Source organism: Hordeum vulgare, chromosome 4H (genome assembly GCF_904849725.1).
Source record: "Hordeum vulgare subsp. vulgare chromosome 4H, MorexV3_pseudomolecules_assembly, whole genome shotgun sequence".
Taxonomy (NCBI): Eukaryota; Viridiplantae; Streptophyta; class Magnoliopsida; order Poales; family Poaceae; genus Hordeum; species Hordeum vulgare.
Window position 1 is genome coordinate 553,462,380 of NC_058521.1, and position 24,181 is coordinate 553,486,560.

Here is a 24,181-nt window from a genome sequence, read left to right on the forward strand (position 1 = left end):
TCTCCGAGTTTTCCAAAGTTCCCAAATAGTCTGATGCGATTGCAAATTCCTTCCTTTTTCCCAATGTCTTTCGGCCGGACAAAGCACACTAATAATTGTGTTTAGGTACTTTGTTACCTCGATGTTTTGTTGAAGTATTAGGAAAACATGTTACTCCGAAAACTACCCAATAGTCCAGATGTGTGGAATGTCTTCCAGTGTGATAGTTCTGGCCATCATTTTCAAAAAACATCTCGTGATGTTAAATAGCTTGTAGGTACTCTATTTCTGGGTCTCTGAATCCAATGATCATTCTGCTCATCTCCGTTGATAGTGTTGCTAGTTCCTATAGAATGATTAGTAACCTTGTTGTAGTTCCCAAGGTTCATGGTATATCATTCTACCAACCCCATGAATCATCTTTGGCAGAAGTTCTCCGTGAATTAAAGATCATAACAAGAGTGCTCGTGATGAGTTCTCTACTCTATATTGTGATTCTGCCTACTCCGCCCTTCTGCACGGATTATCTGGAAGAATTTTGTTGAACTCGTTCGACATGCTAATCCATGCATCCACAACTCAAGAAACCATGTGCTCTTGAGTTGGCCCTATCTAGTTGTATTCTGACCTTCATCCATGAGAGGATAGTCAAGAATAGTTGTGCATTCATGTCATCAATGTCTTTTATTTCGTGGTCCATCAAGTTGTTCTATTCTCGAATCACTGGGAGAAGCAAACTCCAGTACCTCAACCATTTCTTGGATTGGCTCAAAGTAGTTGCATTCCGTAGATCGAAATGCTAACCCAGCTTTTGTTCTGTTCTATCTTGGAGTATTACCCTCTTGTTGTCAAGAATGTCGTGAGAATTGCACTATCTCTTATGAGCTCTTGATGTAGTGATACTTCTCGCTATCAGTGTTCCCTCCTCGGTTTTCGTGTTGGTTGAAACCGGAATATCGACAAGTGAACCATGACGTGTGAAATGAATACTCCTAGCAATGTTATTGCTTGGTAGCTAATGGACAATAATTTCACTCTTATGGTGATGGTGATTGAATCGTCATTCTAAGATTGACCGTGCTACCTAGTCCATGTTTCATGGTGCACTTTTCGATCGATGGGTTAGGATTGTGTCAATCCCTCGCTATATTGATCACATCATCTTGCCCTGAAAAGCAAGATTGTTCCCGAGCTTAATAATATATCGGTGGTTCGTGATTTCCCGAACATCTTCTCGGAGGTATTACCAGGTTGTTTCCTGACTGTTATGATAGAGCTCGTGATCAAGTTGGTTTTTTTATAAACCAACCCCTTCTCCAAGAATCCGTATTGGATACCCCGAGCTAGTTGGTTAAGCTAAACAACAACTTGGAGAGTTGGAAGATAAAAGCTTCGCCTAAACTTAGCTCGTTTAAAAGGGATATCTTTCCTGTTGTGGGAGTCTTGAAGAAAAATGATATTTTCATCAGTTGAGTCATGCGATCAATTGTTGCATATATTATCTTGTCCAATTTTGATTTGAGTATGGGCTATTGTCAAATCAAACTCAGAGCCAAAGATTTTCATAACAGTGTCTTACTCAGGGTTTTCCTTGAGCGTACACCATTATATTCCTTGATCTGACCAATGCTATTATCTTGCTCACATAGTTGTGGAAGTCCATTTATATGGGTATCTTGATGAATTGTTGTTGAGCCCATCGGCAACATTCTAACTTGTTCCATGATCTATGTTGGACATCAAGCTAGTGCTGGAAACTTTGTAGACATTGTCTTCGTGTCTTGTGCACGAGGTATATGTTAGGTGTAAGGAGTGACTTCCTCTAATTCATGAGCACCTGATGCAAGTTGCTGCCTTGAATTCGAGAAAAGTTAATTTGTTTCTTCGGAATCATTCCAAGTCAATCATGCAAGTGTGAAGTATTATATGGTTTGATAGACTGATCATCTTCACTCCATATGTATCTCCTAGCACACCAAGCCATTGATTGATTTGTTTAAGGAAAAGAAGTTAGGTGTCATTCCCGAAGGGCCCAGACGGACTTGCACATGGCTTCGTTATCCGCAATGATGGTTCCCATCCAGAACTCGGTAATGTTTTGTTGTAAGACTTTTCATGTGTTCACAGTTGTCTTGGGCAGTGTGTTCACGTGGGTCTTGCGATCCAGCTCATGTTTTGGAGTTGTCTTCCGTAGTTCATTTCCTAAGAATCACGCAACGTTATCTTGTAGATTTGTGTTGCAAACTTTCTTTTTGGACATGCTGAGTCTGAAGCATCTTGGCACCAACCGGAGCTGAATCTCAGGCAGTTAGAATGGTTGGAACTTTCCCCAAGAATTATAATATTGGTCTCTAGGTAACGCGGTAAAGTGATGTAATGGCTAACACATCTAGCCGGAAGACTTGATATTATAATATCTTGTATCAGCAATCTTAGCCATCCCCCGTGAGGACTATGTATAACTTATTTCAGAAGTTGTTCCTCATGGACCTTTTGAGTCCCGAAGTCTGACCTATACTTGATGTGCTAAATATCAAGCATGATCTATAATTGGGTTGTGCTAGTACATCAAGGAGAACATTAGAAGCGGAGTGCTAAATGTCTCTCGGTCGATCAACGAGATTACGTTCCCTTGGCACAGCTAAGGTGAAATCTGAGGAAGTGTTGTCTTCTTTTGCATCTGCATCCTCCATCTCTGTTCATCATAGTAGTAGGTTGTGTCACCAAGATCTTGGCACAGATATTGGTAAAACTTTGATGAATATGGAAATGCTCAAGTTCTTGAGAGCACACTCAGACACTAGGTTATATCCTCGGTAATAATTGGAATGTGCCTTCCGTTCGCTGAGTTGTTCTATAACCCTAGTTTCTTTCCAACTGAGTATGCCATTCTTTCAAATTCCTCCAACAATCATTTGTGAATTGCCTTACCCTGGTATGAAGAGTTTCAATGATCTTAGGATCAAAAGTAATTCTTTTGCCACTTGAGGGGAATAACTCTAAAAGTCACCTTCCTAAGGTGCCCCGTTGTGGTATGAAGGGAAACCTAATCCTCGCTACTTTGAAACCTCGCCAGCATCTGTTTTAAGCCTGGATTTGTTGCCTACCAATCGAACCTCTGTCATATGTCTCATTTCCTCGTCCGTGTTATGTGTGTTGTGTCTCAGCTCAAGGGATGTTCCTACGTCTCATTCTATGAGTTGATCTTGAGTTGCTCGATCTTAGAGGAGATCGAATCTTATGTCGTCTCTCTGTTCTTTTGTCGTCAAGCTAGATTAAGACCTCAAGGACAAAGATGTCAAGATCAACATGGTGCGATGAATCAACGTCCTCGAGAGGAGCAAATGGATCGTGAAGATTGTGATAGTTTAGTGTCCCCTCTTCCTCTTCCCGACTACGCTTGAATCTCGAGACGAGATTCTTGTTTAGTGGGGGTGAGTTGTCACAGCCCCAGACCTAGAATTGTTTGTCTTTGCATCTCATGCATGCATTCCGATTTTTTTTCTTTTGGAAATGAAATGAGGAGTGATCAAGCCTCATCATTTAAATTTTTGCCAAACAAGCAACATAAATAATGCTTCAAATTGATTCAAGGAAATGTTCCTGATTTTCCAATAAAATATTGGACTGAAATAAAAATGTCAACCAATATTTTGGATCACAGAAACTTTTTATATTGGTTTTTTTAAATTAATCAAACAACTATTTTAAATGGAATTATAATTTCTATATATAAAATACAACTTTTTAAATGCTGAATCTATTATGTGGTATTGGACATTTATATTTATGCCACATAAAAAAATTATAAGGATTTTGCAAAATGATTTGGATTTATTTTCAAATCAACACAAATGTTAGCAAATAGAAAACAGAAAAGAATAAAGAGAAGAAAACAGAAAAGCCTACCTGTCGCCCCTCCAGGCCCAGTCCACCAGGGGCGAGGAGGTCATCTTCCTCCTCTGCCAGGAGGACGAGCAGAGCCGTGGCAAGCTCGCCGTCGTGCCTTGCCACCTCCTGCTCGTCGTGTCGCCTCCCCCTTGCTCTCTTGCCAGCGCGACGTCAAGCCCTCCTTATCTCCTCCCCATTCCATTCCCCTCCTCCTCTCTCTGTTTCCTCTCTTCTCTCGCCGTCGTTGCCGAGCACTGCTCAAGTTCGTCGCCGTCGACCCCAGCCACCCCTCGCTTCCCTGACGCGCTCCAAACCTCCGCCTCGATGAGCTGCTACTCTCCATCAACTCCTCCGAGCTCCCGAGCCCCCGCAGCGTCGCCGTTTCTCCCTCCGGTCACCGGATCCGCCGCCGTCGATTCGGCCTGCTCCGAGCCTCCCCTTCATCGCCGATGCCAGAAATGGAGCCGCCGTGAGCTCCTGCTCCTCCTCCTATGCTCTCCCCCTCCGTTCCTGCCCTCTAGCGCCAACCCCCACCATGGCTGACTCCGGCCACCGCCCGAGGTCGTCGCCGGCCTCACCCCAGCCACCTCCTGACCCGTGGCTTGGTCGGAATGGATGCTGCGCTTCATCAGCTAGCCGTAGAGCCAAACCACGACCGAAATGGATGCCCGTAGGGATTTTCCGATGAGCTCCGCCGCGTCTGTAGTCGCCGGCGTTGAGCCGCCGGTGGTATCGACCCCGTGTGATGGTGGGTTGACTCCCCTGAGTCACAGACAGGTGGGGCCTATCCCTGTTTAACTTAAGTCAGTCACAAAATTAACTAACCAAATTAACTAACCTAAAGAGTCACTCACATTGGGCCCTACGATTCTAAAACAGGAAATAAAACTAATATAACCCTCCTAATTAACCTCTGTCACTGACGTGTAGACCCCACACGTCAGGTTTGACTCTGACTGGGCCAGTTGACTGCTGACGCAGTGCTGACACAGTAATTAATTTCCTATTATAAAATAATTCCAGAAAATGCCTAAAACTTCAAAAAGTCATAGAAAATAAAATATAACTCGGATGAAAATAATTTATATATGAAAAAGGATCAGAAAAATCCAAAGAATCTGATTATGGCATTTTCATGCATGTTTGAAAAAGTTAACATCACCAAATAGGCAAAATGGTGAATAGGATAAATTTCATATTTAGTTTGGAGATGGAATTTGATACTTATTTGAATTCCACTTCAATTGTTATGACCAAACATTGGTCAATGCAAATCAGTACCTCAAAATACTAACTCCGTGCATGTTGGAACAATTTGTTATGAGCATCAGGTCAAATCAATTATAAGGGTACTTGGAAAGATACCCGGCTTGAAGTGATGTTTGAATCCTAATTCAAACCAACTTCAACTTAAGAAATGATAGCCACATTAGCCCTGCCACCTTTCATTTCATGTCTTGAACATGCATCATAGTGTTGCATTTCCGTGAAGTAATTGTTGTTCTTTCTTGTTTGCCGGTGTTGTTTCCTCTCGGTAAACGATGTTTCCGATGATGTGAACGTTGACATTGATAAAGACTCATTGCTATCTTCAGACGTGTTACGCAAGCAAACCCCCCTTGAGCATATTGATATAAACCCACTCTCTCGCTCCTGCTCTCTTTTACTGCATTAGGACGAACACGATTCAACTGTACATGTTATCGGTAGTTGAACCCATTCTTGTGCATGACCTGATTTTGTCACAGTAAATAGTTGAAATCACTTAGCATGAGTAGCAACTGCTTGAGCCTTGTTGTGCTTACTCATCCATGCTTGTTTACAACGCCTGCTATGCTTAGAGTCGTGTCGGGTCTGATCCATCTGGATGATGAACCGGAATGGTTGTGATCATGTTCTACAGTGTGAGAGTAAAAGTGTGAATTAGATTTGGTAAAGGTAGCGATGAGAGGCCATGCAGGAGTACATGGTGGGTTGTCTCATTGAGACCGTCCTTAAGAACTGAGTTCTGTGGATGTTATCCAAGACAAGATACTACCATGCATTGGGCCCTGAAATATGACCCCGCTTGTCTTGTTAATGGCCTAGATCCCTGTCCAGGAGTTGCAATTAGTTTCTGGTGTTTGTAGGAAAAGTGTTGGCGGCCGTGTTTAGCTCTGCCCGACGGGGTAGGCTTCACTAGGTAGATACACAGTGGCACGGTGTACCAAGTGGCACCCGGATGGTGGGCTTGGGAACCCTGCACACATCGTTTGGGGCCATAGAGGAAACCTCGGTCGAACTTCCTTGCGGGTTCAGTCTCAAATAGGCGATAAACCTGGACTAGGGTCTTGTGTGGTTAACGGTTGTGGCCGGCACCCACGCCAGTGCTTCCGCTTGAAGGTTGCCGAGATGCATGACGTGCATATGGTGCTAAGTGGTGGGAGCATGTGTGAAGAAGTATACCCCTGCAGGGTGATTCAATCTGTTCGAATAGCCGCGTCCTCGGATAGGGACTACTTGGAAACATTACGTGGTACATAGAAAATTTAAATGGATACTCTAAAACATGCAAGATAAGTGTGAGTGCTATGGAAGGCCTTCTCTTAGGGAGACGAGAGTGGATCCATAGTGGTGTATTGAATTGGTGAATATGTGGACTCGTGTGCGCTATCCCACCTCAAAGAAAGAAATTGTAGTCGTAGTACAAGTTAGCCAAGAGTCAAAGCTGGCTTGCTGCAATCAAACCCCACAATCCTGTCATTGAAACATGATGCATATGTAGATAGTTCTGATGTAAGACTTGCTGAGTACCTTTAAACTCACGGTTGCTTTATTTATGTTTGCAGAGGAGATTAGTCTCATTAAAGGTTTCTACGCGATGTGTTCGATGTTGACCGGAATAGCTTGGGAATCCCAGACAGAGGTCTGGCTCCTTTGGTAGGGTCGTAGTAGCTTTTCAGGCTCTTCCAGCCACTTTTAGTAGATGTCTGTACCCAGACATGATTTGCTTCCGCTTGTTGTTTGTATGACTTGAGTGTCGGGTCACGAGACCCCTGTTTGTAATATTATACTATGTTGCCTCTTATGAGTCTTTAAATGCTTGAGTCATAGGGTTATGTTGTGATGCCATGTTGTATCTACACATATCGTGCATAATGTGTGTATGTTTGAAATGCATTATATGTATGGGATTCGACACCTAGTTGTTTGCCTTTAGTAGTACTCTTTACACGGAAATGCCTCTTTGTGTTTCCATCGGGCCTTGGTAGCTTGCTACTGCTCGGAACACATTGATTGACCGGCATGTATCCTTCTTTGCTGCTGTGTCTGTTCCCTCGGGGAAATGTCACGCAGTGTAATGGAGTCCTTTTAGCTTGCTACGACTCGTCTACACACGCTGATGACCGACACGTGCTTTGCTGGGTTATGTATGCCTGTCCCTGTATGGATGTACCGCCTGGGTTTATAACTAGTCATGTCGACCCGGGTTCTTGTCGTTTGAACGCTAGCGACACGTTCATATACGTGAGCCAAAAGACGCAAACGGTCCCGACCAAGGTAAGGTGGCGGCCGTGGAGTTTACCGTGCGTGAGGCCGCAAAATGATGTGATGTGTTACAGGCTGGGTTCTTATGACCTAGGATCGGGGTCCCGACACCTTCTTGCCTGAGACCTCCGTCTCCGTGAGCAAAACTGCAGGGGGCGCCGCCGAGGATCCATCAAGGAATCCCATCAGCCCGGCAGCCCTGATGTGGGGGAGGACTTGTGCCTTCCACACCAAAAAAAAATCTCTAGAGAGTTTCTCGGTGATGGTGTGACCGAGGGCAGCGAGAGAGGTGAAGGAGGACATGACGGCGGCGGAAGATGAAGATGAGTTGGACATAGATGGAAGAGGAAGGCTCTATACCATGTGAGAAGAGATGGGGTAGAATCGTATGCCTTGTCGGCAGGGACGGCTGCGTGTTATATAGGCTCAAAGGCCAACCGAATACACAAGGATTACATGAGATAGAAAGAGGTTAGGATTGATCTTTATCTACAAGAGAATAATAACTAAAAAGATCAATCCCAACGTTCTATCCCTAGAAGTTTAAACACATGCACCCATAATTACATTGTCTAACACGATGTCCCGGGCACCCCTCCCGGCACTCCTCGTACACTACCGATGAGCCCGAAACTTTTTTGGTGACCAAAACAGGACTTCCTATATATCAATCTTTGTTTCCGGACCATTCCGAAAACCCTCCTGACGTCCGGGATCTCATCCGGGACTCTGAACAACCTTCGGTCACCAACACATATAACTCAACTATACTGAAACGTCACCGAACCTTAAGTGTGCAGACCTTACGGGTTCGAGAACTATGCAGACATGACCTGAGACACTCTCCGGTCAATAAAAAACAGCGGGACCTAGAAGTCCATATTGGCTCCTACATATTATACGAAGATCTCTATCGGTTGAACCTCTATGTCAAGGATTCATATAATCCCATATACTATTCCCTTTGTCCTTCGGTATGTTACTTGCCCGAGATTCGATCGTCGGTATCTCCATACCTAGTTCAATCTCGTTACCGGCAAGTCTCTTTACTCGTTCTGTAATACAAGATCCTGTAACTAACTACATAGTCGCATTGCTTGCGAGGCTTGTTGTGAGGTTGTAATACCGAGTGGGCCCCGAGATACCTCTCTGTTACACAGAGTGACAAATAACATTCTTGATCTATGCCAACCCAACAGACACCTTTGAAGATACCTTTAGAGCACCTTTATAGTCACCCAGTTACGTTGCGACATTTGATAACCCACAAGGTATTCCTCCGGTGCCCGGGAGTTGCATGATCTCATGGTCATAGGAAGAGATAGATTGACATGCAGAAAACAATAGCAATAAACTAACACGATCATACGCTATGTTTATAGTTTGGGTCTTTGTCCATCACATCATTCTCCTAATGATGTGATCCCGTCATCAAGTGACAACACTTGTCTATGGTTAGGAAACCTTAACCATCTTTGATCAACGAGCTAGTCAACTAGAGACTTACTAGGGATTGTGTTTTGTCCATGTATCCACACATGTATTTATGTTTCCAATCAATACAATTATAGCATGGGTAATAAACGATTATCACGAACAAAGAAATATAATAATAACTAATTTATTATTGACTCTAGGGCATATTTCCAACACATTAGCACCATAACCATCACTTCAAGACTCAAGGATGGACTTGATTTGCTCTAATTTCTCATTGTTGTCATAACCATCTTTCAGCAACTCGGAAAGAACTTTCTCAAGCTTTGTCTTCTCCTTTTGAAGAAGATCTCTGTACACTTCAACTTCCTTCAGAGCCTTCCTGGTGTTTTAGATAATGTCAACTTGGGTTTGCAAAATGCACCTTTGCTCCTAAGCAAGTTTTAGCTTTCCCATGTGCACCTTTAACCTAGCTTTCTCCTCTAGCTCCTTATTCTTCTTCTCAAACTCTTCCTCCTCCACTGCCTTCTTGTAATCCATTTTCCCACGCTCTCATCCCGCCATTCATACATCTTGCCTACATCTTTAACAAGATTGTTGTACTCAATGCAAAGCTTGACATTTTCAACCTTAAGCTTGGCCAACCACTCGTGAAGCTTGTGCATGTCAAGTAACCTTCCACGGTTCTGCTCATGGAACATTTCCCATAGCTTGGACAAACATCTCTGAAGAACATGAGGCCAAGGCTTGTCAAGCCACTATGCAACCCCACAATTCACACCATTTTCATGCATTTGACGATTATGAATTTATAAACTTATTACACTAGCATGATAAAGTTTGTAAAGTAGCAATGGTTAAGATAACTGAAATATGATAACTTATTACACTGCCATGTGCCTATTGAAAGATTTGCTGCAAATATGAAGAACAAATTCAGTTAACTGAAAATGTTGCTTCTATGGTGCACTAAATAGATTCAGTTACTGAAATATGAAGAAGAAATTCAGTTACTGAAAATGTTGGCTCATGTGGTGCACTAAACATCCAATTAAAGTGAAATCAAATGTGGTACTAAACATTCATATGTATCAATAAAATTGTGCAATCAAATATGGACCTGCAATAGTAAAAAAGATAAGATTAACATATAACATGCACTGGGCAGCCATAGAAATGCCTAAGTGCATTCGAAAGCCACACACTTCATAGGCCTCATGTGGTGTAGAATGCATTTGGTGTCAGAAAGCTCAAGTTGGCCACAGAAAAGGGGCTCCACAATGGTATCAGGTTTCTCCTACATCCACAAAATCACCCACAATATTTTAAATAACAACTCAAAGCACAAACAATTAGAACCCTAACCCTACATAAATCCCTAAATCAGCAAGAATCCTAACCCTAACCCTATATAAATTCCCAGATCAGCAAGAACACTACCCCTAACCCTACATAAATCCGCTAATCACAAAGAACCTTAACCCTAATTTACCTAAATACTACTCCCTTCGCCCCAAAATAAGTGTCGCAAATTTAGTACTAAGTTAGTACAAATTTAGTACTAAAGCAATGACACTTATTTGGGGACCTAGGGAGTAGGTCACAAGCAACCCTAACCCTACCTAAGCAAGATCCATAACAGAGACACAACAATATCCCTAACTAATCAAGATCCATGGCAGTAGATAGCACCAGTCCGTAACCCTAGGTTTGGCAAGGAAAAAGGACTAAAAGCCCCATGTCCATGCCAACGGCCCCGCAGTCGTTGTCTGAGCTCGTTTCACTATCATTCCAGGAAGGCATGACGGCAGGGAGGTCTGCGACCTAGGCTACCGTCGGCGGCGATGTGTTCATAATGGAGCAGGGGAGTGGGTGCAGGGGAGTGGGCGGGTAGTGGAGCAACCGAGGAGTACCTGGGTGTTTATTACCCAGTTCCGACCGCATCGATCAATGTAATGGCCGTTAACGGTCGCGTCGTGAGAGCGATGGGCCACGTGGCCTGACCAGTAGGACCATTTGGTTAGAAAACGGGTTAAAACGTTTGTGCTGCGAGTTTTGGGTTTTTTGAAATAGCCAACCCCTGACTTGGTACTTATCAGCGTAAAAACAAATTGGTAGTTTCTTTTTGTAACGATAGCCCTAACTGTAGTAGTTTTATGCTATTTACTCATCCTAACCGTGATGTGTTGTTGCGTAGGGTTGGCCTGGAGCAACATAAAATCTTGAAAAATCTAGTACTCTTGAGATGCAATCGTTTTTCGACAAAGGATGGATTTTATTGGTTCAAAAGTAATCATCAAGAGGATACAGAGATAATGATCACACACACCGACTTCTGCATATGGTTGGATGGTTAGGAGGACAATGATATCCTCATACCACCAAGGTTCAAGTCGTAGACTATACACGGGTGGTCACATTTTTCCTACATTATTTTCAGGCCTTCTGAAGAAGTGCGTTCAGTGATAGAGACGTTCCTGCCAACTATGAAGATGTTTGTGGCGACTTCCTCAATCTCAAGATGATATGCCGCATCAGTCTCTCGAAGGTGCTCATAGGGGTACAATGTGTATTTGTGCATTCATAAGGGTGGGTGTACGTGTGTATGTATGAGCGTCTATGCATGTATTGTGTTCAAAAAAGATGCACACATCCAATACCAACACATAGTCTTCTAGAAGTTCCTAGCGTTGCTTGCTCGCGGTGTCCCAGATGTTGGGCATCATGTTGGCTCGGCCTGCCTCTTTTAGATTTAGGTTTCCTGGTAGTGGCGGAGGCAAGAATGTCTAAAGTATACAGCTGAGGGGACGATTGTAGGTAACAATGCAACATTTCCATTGTTCATATGCACAGTTGCAAAGAAATTAAAATGTCAGTGAGGGCCTCGACCCCTGGTGGCCACCCCTACCTCCTCCACTACTTGTTGGGTTTAGTTGTGTTGTTGTATCCTTCGTTCAGTCTAAGCATCATTTGTCTCGCTGTTCTGGGTACCATAGTCACACATTCTTGCGTTCATGTTATGTGTCATACTTTGCACTGTACTCGTTCTAATTCCTTCTATCAATGACAACATACACAAACTTTGTGTATCCACAAAAAAGAAATTGTGTTTTATTTGTTTAAGAGATATATGTGCATAGTTTTCGGACCACTAAGATTCTTTGAGCATTCAAATACGATGCCATATACCTTAGCTATTCATCACTGATTTCATTATGATTTTTCTACAACACATTCATGTTTATATTGTGATGTGTTATGGACTAACCACATTGCGAGCTTGTTTAAGTTTTACATGTATGTTGTTTTTAAGATTTAGGGAAGACATCGATAACAAGAGGTGAAGAAAAAATAAATAAGAATTCAAGCTTGGGGAATCCATGCATCTCTAATTATATTCCAAAAGTTGTCTCACCAATTATTAGCACGTCTTCTTTAGACCTATGTTTTTATATGTTCATATAATATGTGTAAGTTCTTGGAGTGTCTATTTCCGTTTTCTTAGAGGATAGTTTATACTTTATGGTAGTGCTATGACCTATGAATTTTGGGGATGCCTTTATAAATTTATTCTACACACTTTACTTATATATTTAGAGTAATTTCTAAAGAATTATTACTCCCCGTGCGTCACTTATATCTATTAGAGAGTATAATATGATTGTCAATTAATGATGTAGTTGTCATATCTATGGTAGACTAGATGATAGATTAAAATTGAAATTGTAAAATTGCATTGACAATAAGAACTTGACTATGGAAAAAACTATAATCAACACCATATATGACTATATACTTGGCAATTATTCTGAAACAATTAGAAATCTGTTAATGCGCACTGCTATAGAGGACCTCCATCTAGGGATAGTTGTTGTGCGAATTTTTGTTGAGTTAAAGACAATCTTTCACCTAAACAGAAAAGTTGTGGATTTTAGTGATGGCTAGAGTAGCGCAAGAATGTTGTAGAGGTCATAGTCGTTGAGTCCAACAATCTTGATATAGTCAGGGCAACATGGTGGTTATCTTCCACCAGCCTCCCTCTTGGGGCATGTAGCCTCTGAATCTTATGGAACATGATGCTACAATGCTATTGTGTATTTTGAGTTCTTTATGATTACAACAAGTTCGAAGCTTCTTCAATTTCCACTTCATTTCATATTGATAGCCACTTTAGTATTTAGTATTTCCCACTCTCACAGTGATACTTGATGCATAAGCCTTCATGTGCTCCCTCACATCACTCATCTCATCAAACAATCGCCTCATCGTTGATTTGATATCCTGGCACCCTCGCCGAAGCCACAACGCCCTACCCACTGCCGATCATGTGTCCTCCGTGTCATCGAGCGTGTTCTCACTATCTCCATGAAGCCCAAGCCGACGTCGCAATACCCTTCTCGATGGTACGAATCCTAACCCTCCCTACCGTTTTCCGCATGGCATGCACTGGGGCGTCCCTTCCGTACCGCCTTTTGTATTACCGCAACATCGTCCACCCAAAACAAGGCCTTTGATCTCACACGCCGCCATACACGGACATAGACCTGCTAGTGTTGTCGTGGTGGCTCTGCCGATTGTCTTATCTCTCCCTCTACCGTGCGCAGTCATAGACCCACTAACGCTATGTTCTTTGGCCACATGAGTGGCCCTGATAGCGAGCTCCTTTCCTTTGTATAAATCTTTTAGCATTGTTGCTATAAACACATGTATACCGATGTGGTGGATTTCACCATGAATGTTGATATTAGTTAGAATTTGATATGCATCTTCTAGTATTGTGTATGGATTATGTAGTATTTTTCATGTTTGTCATACTATTTTATGACTATTATTGTATTTTTCTACACATCTTGTAATACTTCACCATGCATCTTGTATGAGTTTGCAATGAATGTTACAAATAGTATTTGCTATGCTTGTGATAGGATACAGATATGAATCATGTAGTATTCTGCCATGAATGCTATAATATTTTCTATGCTTCTTATAGAATATCGATATGATTTTTGTAGTATTTTGCTAGAATTGTGATATGAATATGTTTGTATGTATCATTCCTACCTTTCCCATTCCTCTCTCTCCTTTTTCGTAAATTTCATTAAATCCTTTCTCCACTCACCTTATTCCCTCTCATGTAATCTCGACATACTAGATCGTTGATGGCGCGCGTTGCGGCGCCCGTTTATTTAAAAAAAATAAACATTGATTTTTTTAAGGATATATATATAAGTGAATTAGATGCCTCAAAATATATGAGTATTATTGGTTAAAAATAGTACAACTCATTCTGTGAAATTGTACAAGACGAAGTAGCTACATCCAAAGACGAAGATGCAGAAAAGAGACTCATTAATTGTCCTCTAGTTATAACATTATTATGAAATATCTTTTCTTTCAACATAGAAACCATTTATACTCTTTGTTCTTTCTGCTGAGGTATTTCAAGCCATGGATCTGTCAGACAGTTTCTTGGTCGTGTATGATACAGGCTGTAGTTGGCCGCTCCTGACGAATATGCTGGATCGGATGAGGTGATGGCAAGAAAAACCGGTTTGAGTGCATGTACTACAGCAACAAGCTAGAACATGGCGACATGAGTAGAGACATGTTCATACTTGAAATCGATGTGCTACAAACAAACCAGACTAATATATTCTGTAGATAATGGAAGGGATGTAGTATATCACTTTTTTTAGCAAAAGGAGTAAAAGAGAATATACATAGGAGTCCCTGCAAGTCGAAGCTAAAAAATGTTGATGCTGCTACTAAGTTTCTCATCCTACAATTTGTAACCCATAGAGGTGATCAGTTTCCAATAAGATGACAACTCCATACTTGTCTTTACTTGAAATACAACCATAGCGCCAACACATTTTTTTGTTGCTACCGGTTTTAGACTGATAGATACCCCTATTAATACCAGACCTGAAGTCCCTAACTAAAGCATGATCTTTGACCCAAGGATGCTCTAAATGTAGGAGCAGTTCGACACGTAGTATGATCATGCTGCAAGCAGAGTTTTCGTACAAACAAAAAAAATATCCGGACTATTAGGTATATCATTTTTTTCTAATTTGATAACCTGAAAAATGAATAGACATTATTTTATATTCAACTTACAAGGGGGAATACATGAAAAACCATCAGTAGCCTTGCTCCACCCCATAGGATCTACCTCTAAAGGAGTTGATAGATATGTATGCTGAGTAAATGACATATGCATGATATCATACATATTAAATAAAATAATGACTATAAAAATATAAGAAATGTCATATCGCTGACATGGTATAGTATAATTGATCCTTTGATATCACCATTATTTTCTACAAATATAATTGCTTTTTTGATATCCCTATGAGAAAGGTAATTTAATGAATTAAACAGTACATATTAAGAAAAACATTTATAGCTTTATGAAGTGTAGAACTTTTCGCTACACTATGCCAGAGCCAATTTATTTAACCAATTCAGCACCACCTAACTTTTGTGGTACACATTGCAGCGACCACAACAGAAGGATCGGTCGTCCTCAATGCCGCAGATGTGCTTATAGACATTGAAGGGCGCATACAGGCACCACCGCCACCGTTGGATTTTCCAAGAATAACGGTGCTGGGGGTGGACGTAGACGAACGGACAGAGTACGGAGATCGATTGAAACGTTTATGGAATAATTGTTATTACCTGACCAAGAACCATTGGATATTATCATCTCAAGAATTCCAGAGATAAAAAACTGTGAGAATCAATATCCAAGATTTGCCCGACTCAATTTCAATATGAACAATACCTGTACAAAATTTTGATCGGGAGAATATTAGCACAGCATAATCGGTGGGTGGAAGAAGGAATAGTATATGGATGGGAAAAAAGGAAGATATAAAGGGAACCTAGCAAAGCACCATGCTCATGGATGTCCTATCGCTATAGTGTAAAGGGTGAGTTGAGAGATGTAGTGGAAGAAGTATATATACACGTACCTGTACTGAAGCAGCAGAGCAACGAGAAAACAAAAAGACATCCATTAATCACCGTTGGCAAGCGGCGCACATCATCCGCCATGAATGCCTGAATAGAAACTGAATGTGATTGTTGCCATCAAACCCTAGCAAAGCAGTTTCGCTGTGGGAACAGGGGAACAGCCAGGCAATGGTTCGTGTGGATGTGCAACGGCACGTGGTCCGGAGGTCCTGACCAGACCTACCGCACAAAGCTGGTCCGCGGTAGTGTCGCCTCTTCGTCTGCATCGACTCGCCTCCTCCCTGTCAGCGAACGATCCATTCGTCCTCTCAGTCCAAAGCATCGATCACCCACGCGCATCAAGCCCTTTGTGCCAAAAAAAAGTCCCGAGCAACCAGATTACTCGGATTCGGCCACGGGAGTAGCGGCCCTCAAGGACAGCGCCCCAACATAACTCATCCGTTCGTACAGAAAAGCTTCACAGCCCAGGCGGAAAGGAGACTGTAATTAGACATAGATCGGACGGCCAACACATCCCGATCACAAAAAACGAACGGTCATGAGCACTGATGGCATAAGAGGGCAGGAAAGGAGTTCAGTTTTACTGTCCTTAATACTATCCACCCATGGCCATCTCTCATAAACAACTAAAAAACAATTTGATATACATTTGATAGTTAGTAATAACCTTCCGGTTGGATTCAAGCCTGGCCGATCATCGATGTTATTCATCACTAACAAGAAACCACTAATGGGCAACTATACGGTTAGATATCATGGATTTGGGTGGGCCAGTGTTAATCAATAGTATAGTAGTGTGCTTTTCACATTCGCCAACCGGAGAAGCACATTGAGCCTACAACAGACGCTTGTAGAGATCTCCGCCGTGTGGGCCTTGAGCCATTGTTGGCACCTGAAGCTTGCCAAATTCCTTGGAACGATTTGCCTGGTGTGTGGTGGTTCGTTCGGTGGGAAATTTTTAAGATCAGCTAACGCAGCTTTAATAAGATGTTGAGTTCATCAAGCATATGTTCTAGACGTTCTTCGAGACGACACTTCAACTTTGGTTCTACCCATTGCCACCTCCTTTTCTATTTCTTGCAAAAAGTAAATGTAAATAATTTTATATATGAACCATTTATTAAAAATATATGTCAAACACTTTTGAAATACACAATGAACATTTTATTAATACATGTTGAATAGTTTTTAAATGCATCACAATCAATTTTGAAACGTTGTTAAATAATTATAAATACACAATGGATGTTTCGTAAATACATTCCCCTTTTTTATAATATACTATGAACATTTTTCAAATTTATTATTTTTTAAATAAAAATACATGAATAGTTTTCTATATGTGTGAATATTTTTGCAACACATGCGTATTTTAGAATTTTAAAAGATTACATATAAATTAGTTAGATAAGTTGATTCTGTATAACTAGATTGAAAAAGTTTCATCTATCTCTTAAAATTATTAGTTTGTTTCAACGAAAAACGAAGGAAAAACTAGAAAAAAAATGGGAAAAAGAAGAAACTGCGCTACTTGTGCCGGCCCATGAGTGCGCGCGTGAGCAACCCGAGTGTACCGTTCGCACTGGGCGCCACATAGCCGCTCCCCTGGACGACCCCTAAAGAAGGCCTCTAGAAATCAAGCTGTCTCCCCCAAATTCTCCATTCAAATTTCAAAGTCATCACCAACGCCATCGTCCTTCCTCTGCAATCCGCCACACTGAACACCGGAAACTTCAGGAAGCTTCGAGAAACCGCCCGCGCGGAGCCCCCATGGAGAAGGAGAAGCAGAAGCAGGGGGCCGACGCCGCCCTCCTCCTCGCGCTGCGCTGCTCCCGGGCGTCTCTCCTCCTCTCCTCCCTCCGCCAGCCACCTCCCTCGACGACGGCGACCCGCCGGACCTCGTCCCCCGTGGTAACCCGGAATGCCACGCCTCTTCCGCCTCCCCTTAGCATGTGCGACGCTTGGCTCGGACGCGTCTGTCTTACCGTCGCGCTTTCTCTCGCTGCAGGAGTTCGAGCTCCGGAACGCGCGCCTCCTCGGCGCCGAGCTCGCGGCGGCGCGGCGCGCGGTTGCCAGAAGCGCGCGGACATCTGCCGCCGAGATTCTCTTCCTCGTTGCTCTGGCTCCACTCCTCATCCTCTTCGTCGCGCTTCTAGCGGCGGCGCTGGCGGAGGCTGGCGCGGAAGGGGTCGCTTGACCCGCGTGCCGACTGCCGACGACGTCATGGGATTCCGCGCCGGCCGAACCAAAGGCCTCCGTGTTAATTCCCCCCTTCCGTGTGCCGTAAGTTGACTCTGTTGTTCTTCAGCTGAGGAAGGAAGCTGGCATCTCAATTGTGGTACGGGCCTGTTTGGTGTTTTCGGTCTGCACTGTAGGTGTTCGATCAAATGCATGTTCCTTTGTAGATGTGTGCACAGAGTAAGGCTGAGGTTGTAGTGATAATTATGAGATCAGACGAAATCATAGTGTGATGAATGGTTCCTGTCTTATTGGGTTGCATTGATCTACTGTTTTCTGATCAAATTGTGCTGAAGGAATGGTAGATGCAGAAATATGCCTTGCAGTGTTGCTGCTTGTGTGCCATGATCCATAGACTGTGAAAAGGATACTGACAATGAAATCTCACGATGGTTGTTATGTTGCTAATCTATGATTCTTCTTTCAAGTGAAAAGTAAATGCATTTGGGCTTATTACATTGTGGGTCACATTGTAGGCAGCATCCTCATCAGGATCATGCATTGCTTCCTTTCTCCTTACTATGAGCAAGGGCATATTGCACATTTGTGCAGCTAGACTTCTCATGTATTTTACTTTCAGAAGCTGATAGAAATGTAGGCATGTAAAATTATAGATTACTTGTGGTCGAAATGCACAATGCAAAAACTTATTTGGCATTTTTTTAGTGAACTACTTGCCCCCTGTAAATTGCTTATTATTTAACTCTGAAAACTTATCAGATATTTAGCACTTGTATCAAAATATAGAAAATGATCGTCCCCAATATTTACATCTTCAGTAAATAATTGTTGATATTATTTTTATTTAGAGTTGTAAGTTGTTGACAAGGGACTTGGTATGTGGCAAAAGATGACGAAGGCATTGTAATACATGGTTCTTCATACATAACTAGAGTTCCATGTCAATAATATTTGCAGAAATACATATTTCTCTCTTCCACTTCTTATGAATTGCAACTTCATTTTTTAACAACAATCTTGATAAATTGCCAGCAAGAATCAAATATGTCTTGTACGTAAATCGTGTATTCTGTTTTCCAATAGTCGTGTCCCTTGATTTGTGCAATGTCATGCCTAGAGCTGATTCCACGATTTGTCCTATTTTTTGCATGCTCCTTTTCTCTCTAGTTGAGTATTTATGTAGTTTAGTCATGTAAGATAATGTAATTATCCAGGTATATTTTAGAATTGCTAAAGCCTTCCTCACAGGCTGGTTTGATACCGATGTGAATTATGATAATCTGGTATTTTCACCCAACATTTCTCTACTTTCCGTTCGAGACTATTTATTTACAATAGATTATAATATAAATTCAGCACAATGTAATGTAGCAACACTAAACCGAGCCTAAGGAAATAGATGAGTGTTTTCGAAAGTAGGGTTTTGGGCATGCCTTCAACCTACTAGTTTGTTTATTTATTTTTATCTATTTTTATACAACTACACCACGTTATGCAACATTGAATGATAATTATATCATAATATCATGAATTACTTACTACCAATGCTTTGCATCGACCGACTAACCTTGCTTGTTCTTATTACCGTACGCATGTACGTGTTGATTAATAATTCAGGGTTCTAGACACTTGTGCCACTGCGTCGGTTATTGACGGTGAGCTTTTTTTTTTTATCACTAGCTTTTGTTCATTTGTCCTTATGCCACTCTTAAATTTGACATTTCAGTTTTGCCGCTCTAGCTTTTGACAATGCTTAATGGAGCAGTGAAAAGACCATCTTGCCCTCAGTTTTCTTGTTTTGCTTTCGTCCCTCCAGTTTTTGCCATTGGAGCAACTTCTGAATTCACTATATTAGTGCTAATTCAGTCTCAGATATTGGCATGGCCTATTCAGAAAGATGACATCACACATGAATCACACTATTATTTTTTATGGTTGTGAGTTGTGACTTAACTTCATGTTGTATTCTTTTTAATATGCTTAGCCTGGTGAAAGAAATCCTCTTATGAAACCATGATACCTGAACATGGGTGAAGGCCAGCCAGTTTTTTTCATCACGAGGAACGTTCATGCCATCTTATAGAATTCTTCTGTCTTCGGAATTTTCTGTTAGGACAAAAAGGATAGCACCTTTTAACTGGTTTTTTTATAGAAAAGTCATAGTCAAAAAGGATAGCACCTTTTCACGGCGTACATCCAATTGCTGCAACATGAATGTGAGATGGCCAACTAAACGTTTCCCAGCCATCCAATACAGGCAATAGAGTATCCTGGCTCAAGCACACTATCAAACCTACAAAACTTCTCTGTGGTCAACTTGAACACAGCAGCACATATTGCAATGTACGACATCTTTTTTATTCAAGGGAGGACGCAAATTGCATACCTTATTTTTTATAAAAGGTAGAGAGTAATTTACAAGAAGTGTTGTAAGCCCAATAAATAAGGCTACCAACTAGCATCAACACACCCACCCTCAAATACATGCTACTCTCTCATAAATATTTGAAAACCCCAAGCTCTGGACGATCTCCAAGTATGTATATCATTGAGAATAGGGTTAACAAATTGGGGGATCCTTTTCCAAAAAAACAAAAAACAAATTGGGGGATATTACGTTGTAGCGCCACATTCCCAAACACCCTCGTATTTTTTTTGCTTCCACAAGCTTCAAGCAATGAGAATGACTAGTGAATAAAAAATCTTTCTGCTTGTCTTTGGCACATCGTTGCGTGATCTTAGCCATCACTCCTCCAAGTTGTCCTCTATGGAAGGGATGGCGATAGGAACAACCAGCGAAGTGAAACATGTGTGAAATGCCTGTCTAGCATAAACACACTACATCGGGATGTGGTCAAGAGTATCCTCCTCATGGTAGGAAGTAAAGAATGATACATTGGTGTCTTGTAGTGCATATTGAAATCGTCAATGGCCTAGACACGGTACTGGAGAGCAAGCCATATGAATATTTTGCATTTGAGTGGCGCCCAACTCTTCTCTGCATTTCTGTTTCAACGAGCATACGATAGGCCGACCTCACAGTGAAGACACCATTCTTCTCATGGACCCACGAACAAAAATCGTCAATCTGCCTTGTGCACGGCGGTATTGACATAATGGCCTCTGCATCTGTTGGTATAAATACATGAGTTATCGTGCCTCTATCCCATTCTGCACCTGGTAGGATCAACTCGCCTACCATCTGGGGTGCGTTAGCTATTCTGGACATTATGGGTCTCATATTTGATGGCCTTGGGATCCAGCAATGGTCCCAAACGTTCATCGATTGACCGTCTCCGATGCGACGAATCAACCCCTGCTTTAGGACGTCTCTCCCCTCCAGTAGCGACCTACAACTCTGGGGTGGGTTTGAGCCATGGTCCGCTTGCAAGAAATCTGAAGCCTAGTGGTATTTTGCCCTGAGAACGCGTGAGCTTAACGCCCCTGGATCCATCAGAATTATGTAAGCCTGTCTAGCTAGCAAAGCTAGGTTGAAGAGCTCAACATCTCGGAAGCCTAAACCTCCACAATCTTTTGGTCTGGTCATCGTACTCCATGATATCCAACTTGGCTTTCTTTGTCCTTCTTTACTGCCCCACCAAAACTTTCTAATCAATGAGTTCAGATGTTCACTTAGCCCACGAGGGAAGCTTAAAGCAAGACATGAAGAACACGGAAATGGCTTGAGCAACCGATTTAATCAGCACTTCTTTCCCCCCAGCCGAAAGAAACTTCTCCATCCATCTGTTGATCTTGGCCCATACCCTGTCTTTTAGAAATTTGAACGCTCCATTCTTGCTTGTTCCAACAACCGAAGGCATTCCAAGGTATCTTTCTATGAGAGATTCATTTTCAATGTTTAGAGTCCCCTTTACCTCAGCTCTAAGAGTGTTGGGGCACCCCTTGCTGAAGAACACACATGATTTGACTTGATTTATTCTCTGACCGATGCATTACAATAACTTTCCATCAGCGAAGACAACTCATTTGCTCTAGTAACGCTAGCTTTCACAAACAACAGGCTATCATCCGCGAACGGCAAGTGGCTTACCGGCGGAGCCTAAGGAGCTGCTCGAATACCATTCAGTTGAGATGATTCATCTTGGGTTTTTAAGAGGCACGAAAGGCCCTCTGCTGCAAGCAAAAATAGGTATGGAGAAATTGGGTCCCCCTGGCGGATACCCCATGAAGGAGTGAATTCATCAAGTTTAGATCCATTGAACATGACTGAAAATTTCACAGAAGATACCATTCTCATTATTGTGTTGACCCATGACGGCGCAAAGCCCATATTAGTCATGATAGCTTGACGATACTCCCATTCCACACGGTCATATGCCTTCATCATATCCAATTTAACAGCACAAAATATGTTCCTTTGAGCTTTGTTCCTCTTCATGAAGTGTAATCATTCATAAGAAGTAATAATGTTGCTCATGATTAGCTGGCCAGGAACGAAAGCAGATTGTTCTTTAGAGATAATCTCAGGCAAGATGTGCTTCAATCTATTAGACAACACCTTTGACGCAATCTTATAAATTACATTACACAAACTTATAGGCCAGAACTGAGAGAGGTTTGTGGGATCTTTAACTTTTTGAATCAATACAAGGATCATTTCATTGATTACCTTAGGGCTCTCCTCCCCATGGAGAATTATCATCACCACGACCGTGACCTCGGTGCCACAAAGCTCCCAGTGCCTCTGGAAGAAATGTGCTGGATATCCGTCCGGCCATGGAGCCATAGTGGGGTACATCTGAAAAAGAGCAATTTTCACCTCTTCAGCTGTGAAGGGAGCTGTAAGGACCTTGTTCATCTCTTCCGTGACCCTTACCGGGACAACGTTGAGCACAACATCCATGCTTGAAGTACCCTCAGATGCAAACATATTTTTGTAAAAAGCATTGGTCAAAGAGGCCATCTCCTTCGGATCATGAGTGAGAGAGCCATCAGCACGGTCCAAACAATTGATGATATTCTTCCGCCGATGCATACTAGCTCATCTGTGAAAGAATTTAGTATTGCAATCTCCCTCTGAAAGCCAGTCGATGCGAGAACGCTGCATCTGCTTTATTTCTTCCATGTGATATAGCTCAACAAGGCGATCTGTGACTTTATCTCTGCATGTGAAGGTGAAACTCGGTTGGGGTCATTTTGTAGAGTAGCCAACTCCTTCTTAAGTTTTTTGATTACTCTACCAACGTTGCCGATGGTAGTACCACTCCACTGTTGCAAAGATGCAGATAGGTCACCCAAGTTTTTGCTCAATTGTGTCACTGTTTGCCCTTCCGGAGCCCCAGTCCACATGCCTTTCGGGGAGGAGCCGAACTCTGCATGTTTCTCCCAGTACAGTTTGTATCTGAACAGTTTTTTTTAATCTGCACCGGGTTGCCAGGTTCAAACATCAGTCTGATAGGACAATGATATGATGCAGCAGCCATCTCATGTTGAAGACATGCAAGAGGAAATAGGGAGGTCCATTCCGTGCTTACCACAGCACGGTCGAGTGAACTCGACAGTAACTTCCCCCTATCGTCTTCTTCTCAAAAGTCCAAGCCTTCCGGTGGTAACCTAGATCCCCAAGAGCACAAACATCCATTGCTTCCCGAAAACCCTGAATCTGAGTTGTCCTGCGCTGGCGAGTCCCAACATGTTCACGCTGGTGTAGAAACTCATTAAAATCACCAATACACAACCAGGGTAAGTTGCTTGCCGCAACCAAGGATTTGAGCAGATCCCAGGTTTTATATCTCTCTCCAACTTGTGCCTCACCATACACACAAGTGAGCCTCCAATCTGCACAGTTTGGTATGGACACTATTCCATCAACTAATATTCTGAGTACCCAAAAACATCAAGTTTTATTCCATCATTCCAAAAGACACCAATACCTCCGCTTCGACCCGAACTACTAACAACAAAAGAGTGGTTAAAACCTAAAGTACCAGCAAGACTTTCGACTCGTGCTTTTGAAATTTGAGTTTCAACTATACATAACACGGTCGGGGCAAATTGCTTCGCTAGATCGTGAAGCTCACGAATTGTCGTGGCTTTGCCCGCACCACGACAATTCCAACATAGAAGATTCATTGTGTCCGGTGATCCTCCCCTCAGGAGGTCATTGATTTTGCTCCAGTCTGCTTTTCCTTTGCTTGTCCTT

The 24,181-nt window shown here is 42.3% G+C and overlaps 1 protein-coding gene across 1 annotated transcript; it reads left to right on the forward strand.

Moving 5' to 3' along the window:
• Nucleotides 1–17,482: 17,482 nt before the first annotated feature.
• Nucleotides 17,483–18,465, forward strand: LOC123446965. Its single transcript, XM_045123513.1, has 2 exons — nt 17,483–17,730; nt 17,828–18,465. The coding sequence occupies exons 1-2, from the start codon at nt 17,590–17,592 to the stop codon at nt 18,014–18,016; spliced, it is 330 nt and encodes a 109-aa protein (XP_044979448.1). The 5' UTR covers nt 17,483–17,589; the 3' UTR covers nt 18,017–18,465.
• The last annotated feature ends 5,716 nt before the right edge of the window (nt 18,466–24,181 follow it).

What these genes read in the sequence shown, in the direction of transcription:
- LOC123446965 (XM_045123513.1), top strand. Translation starts at nt 17,590, where the DNA reads ATGGAGAAGGAGAAGCAGAAGCAGGGGGCCGACGCCGCCCTCCTCCTC. An exon ending in GCCGGACCTCGTCCCCCGTG is followed by an intron (nt 17,731 to 17,827) that starts GTAACCCGGAAT and finishes CTCTCGCTGCAG; the next exon opens with GAGTTCGAGCTCCGGAACGC.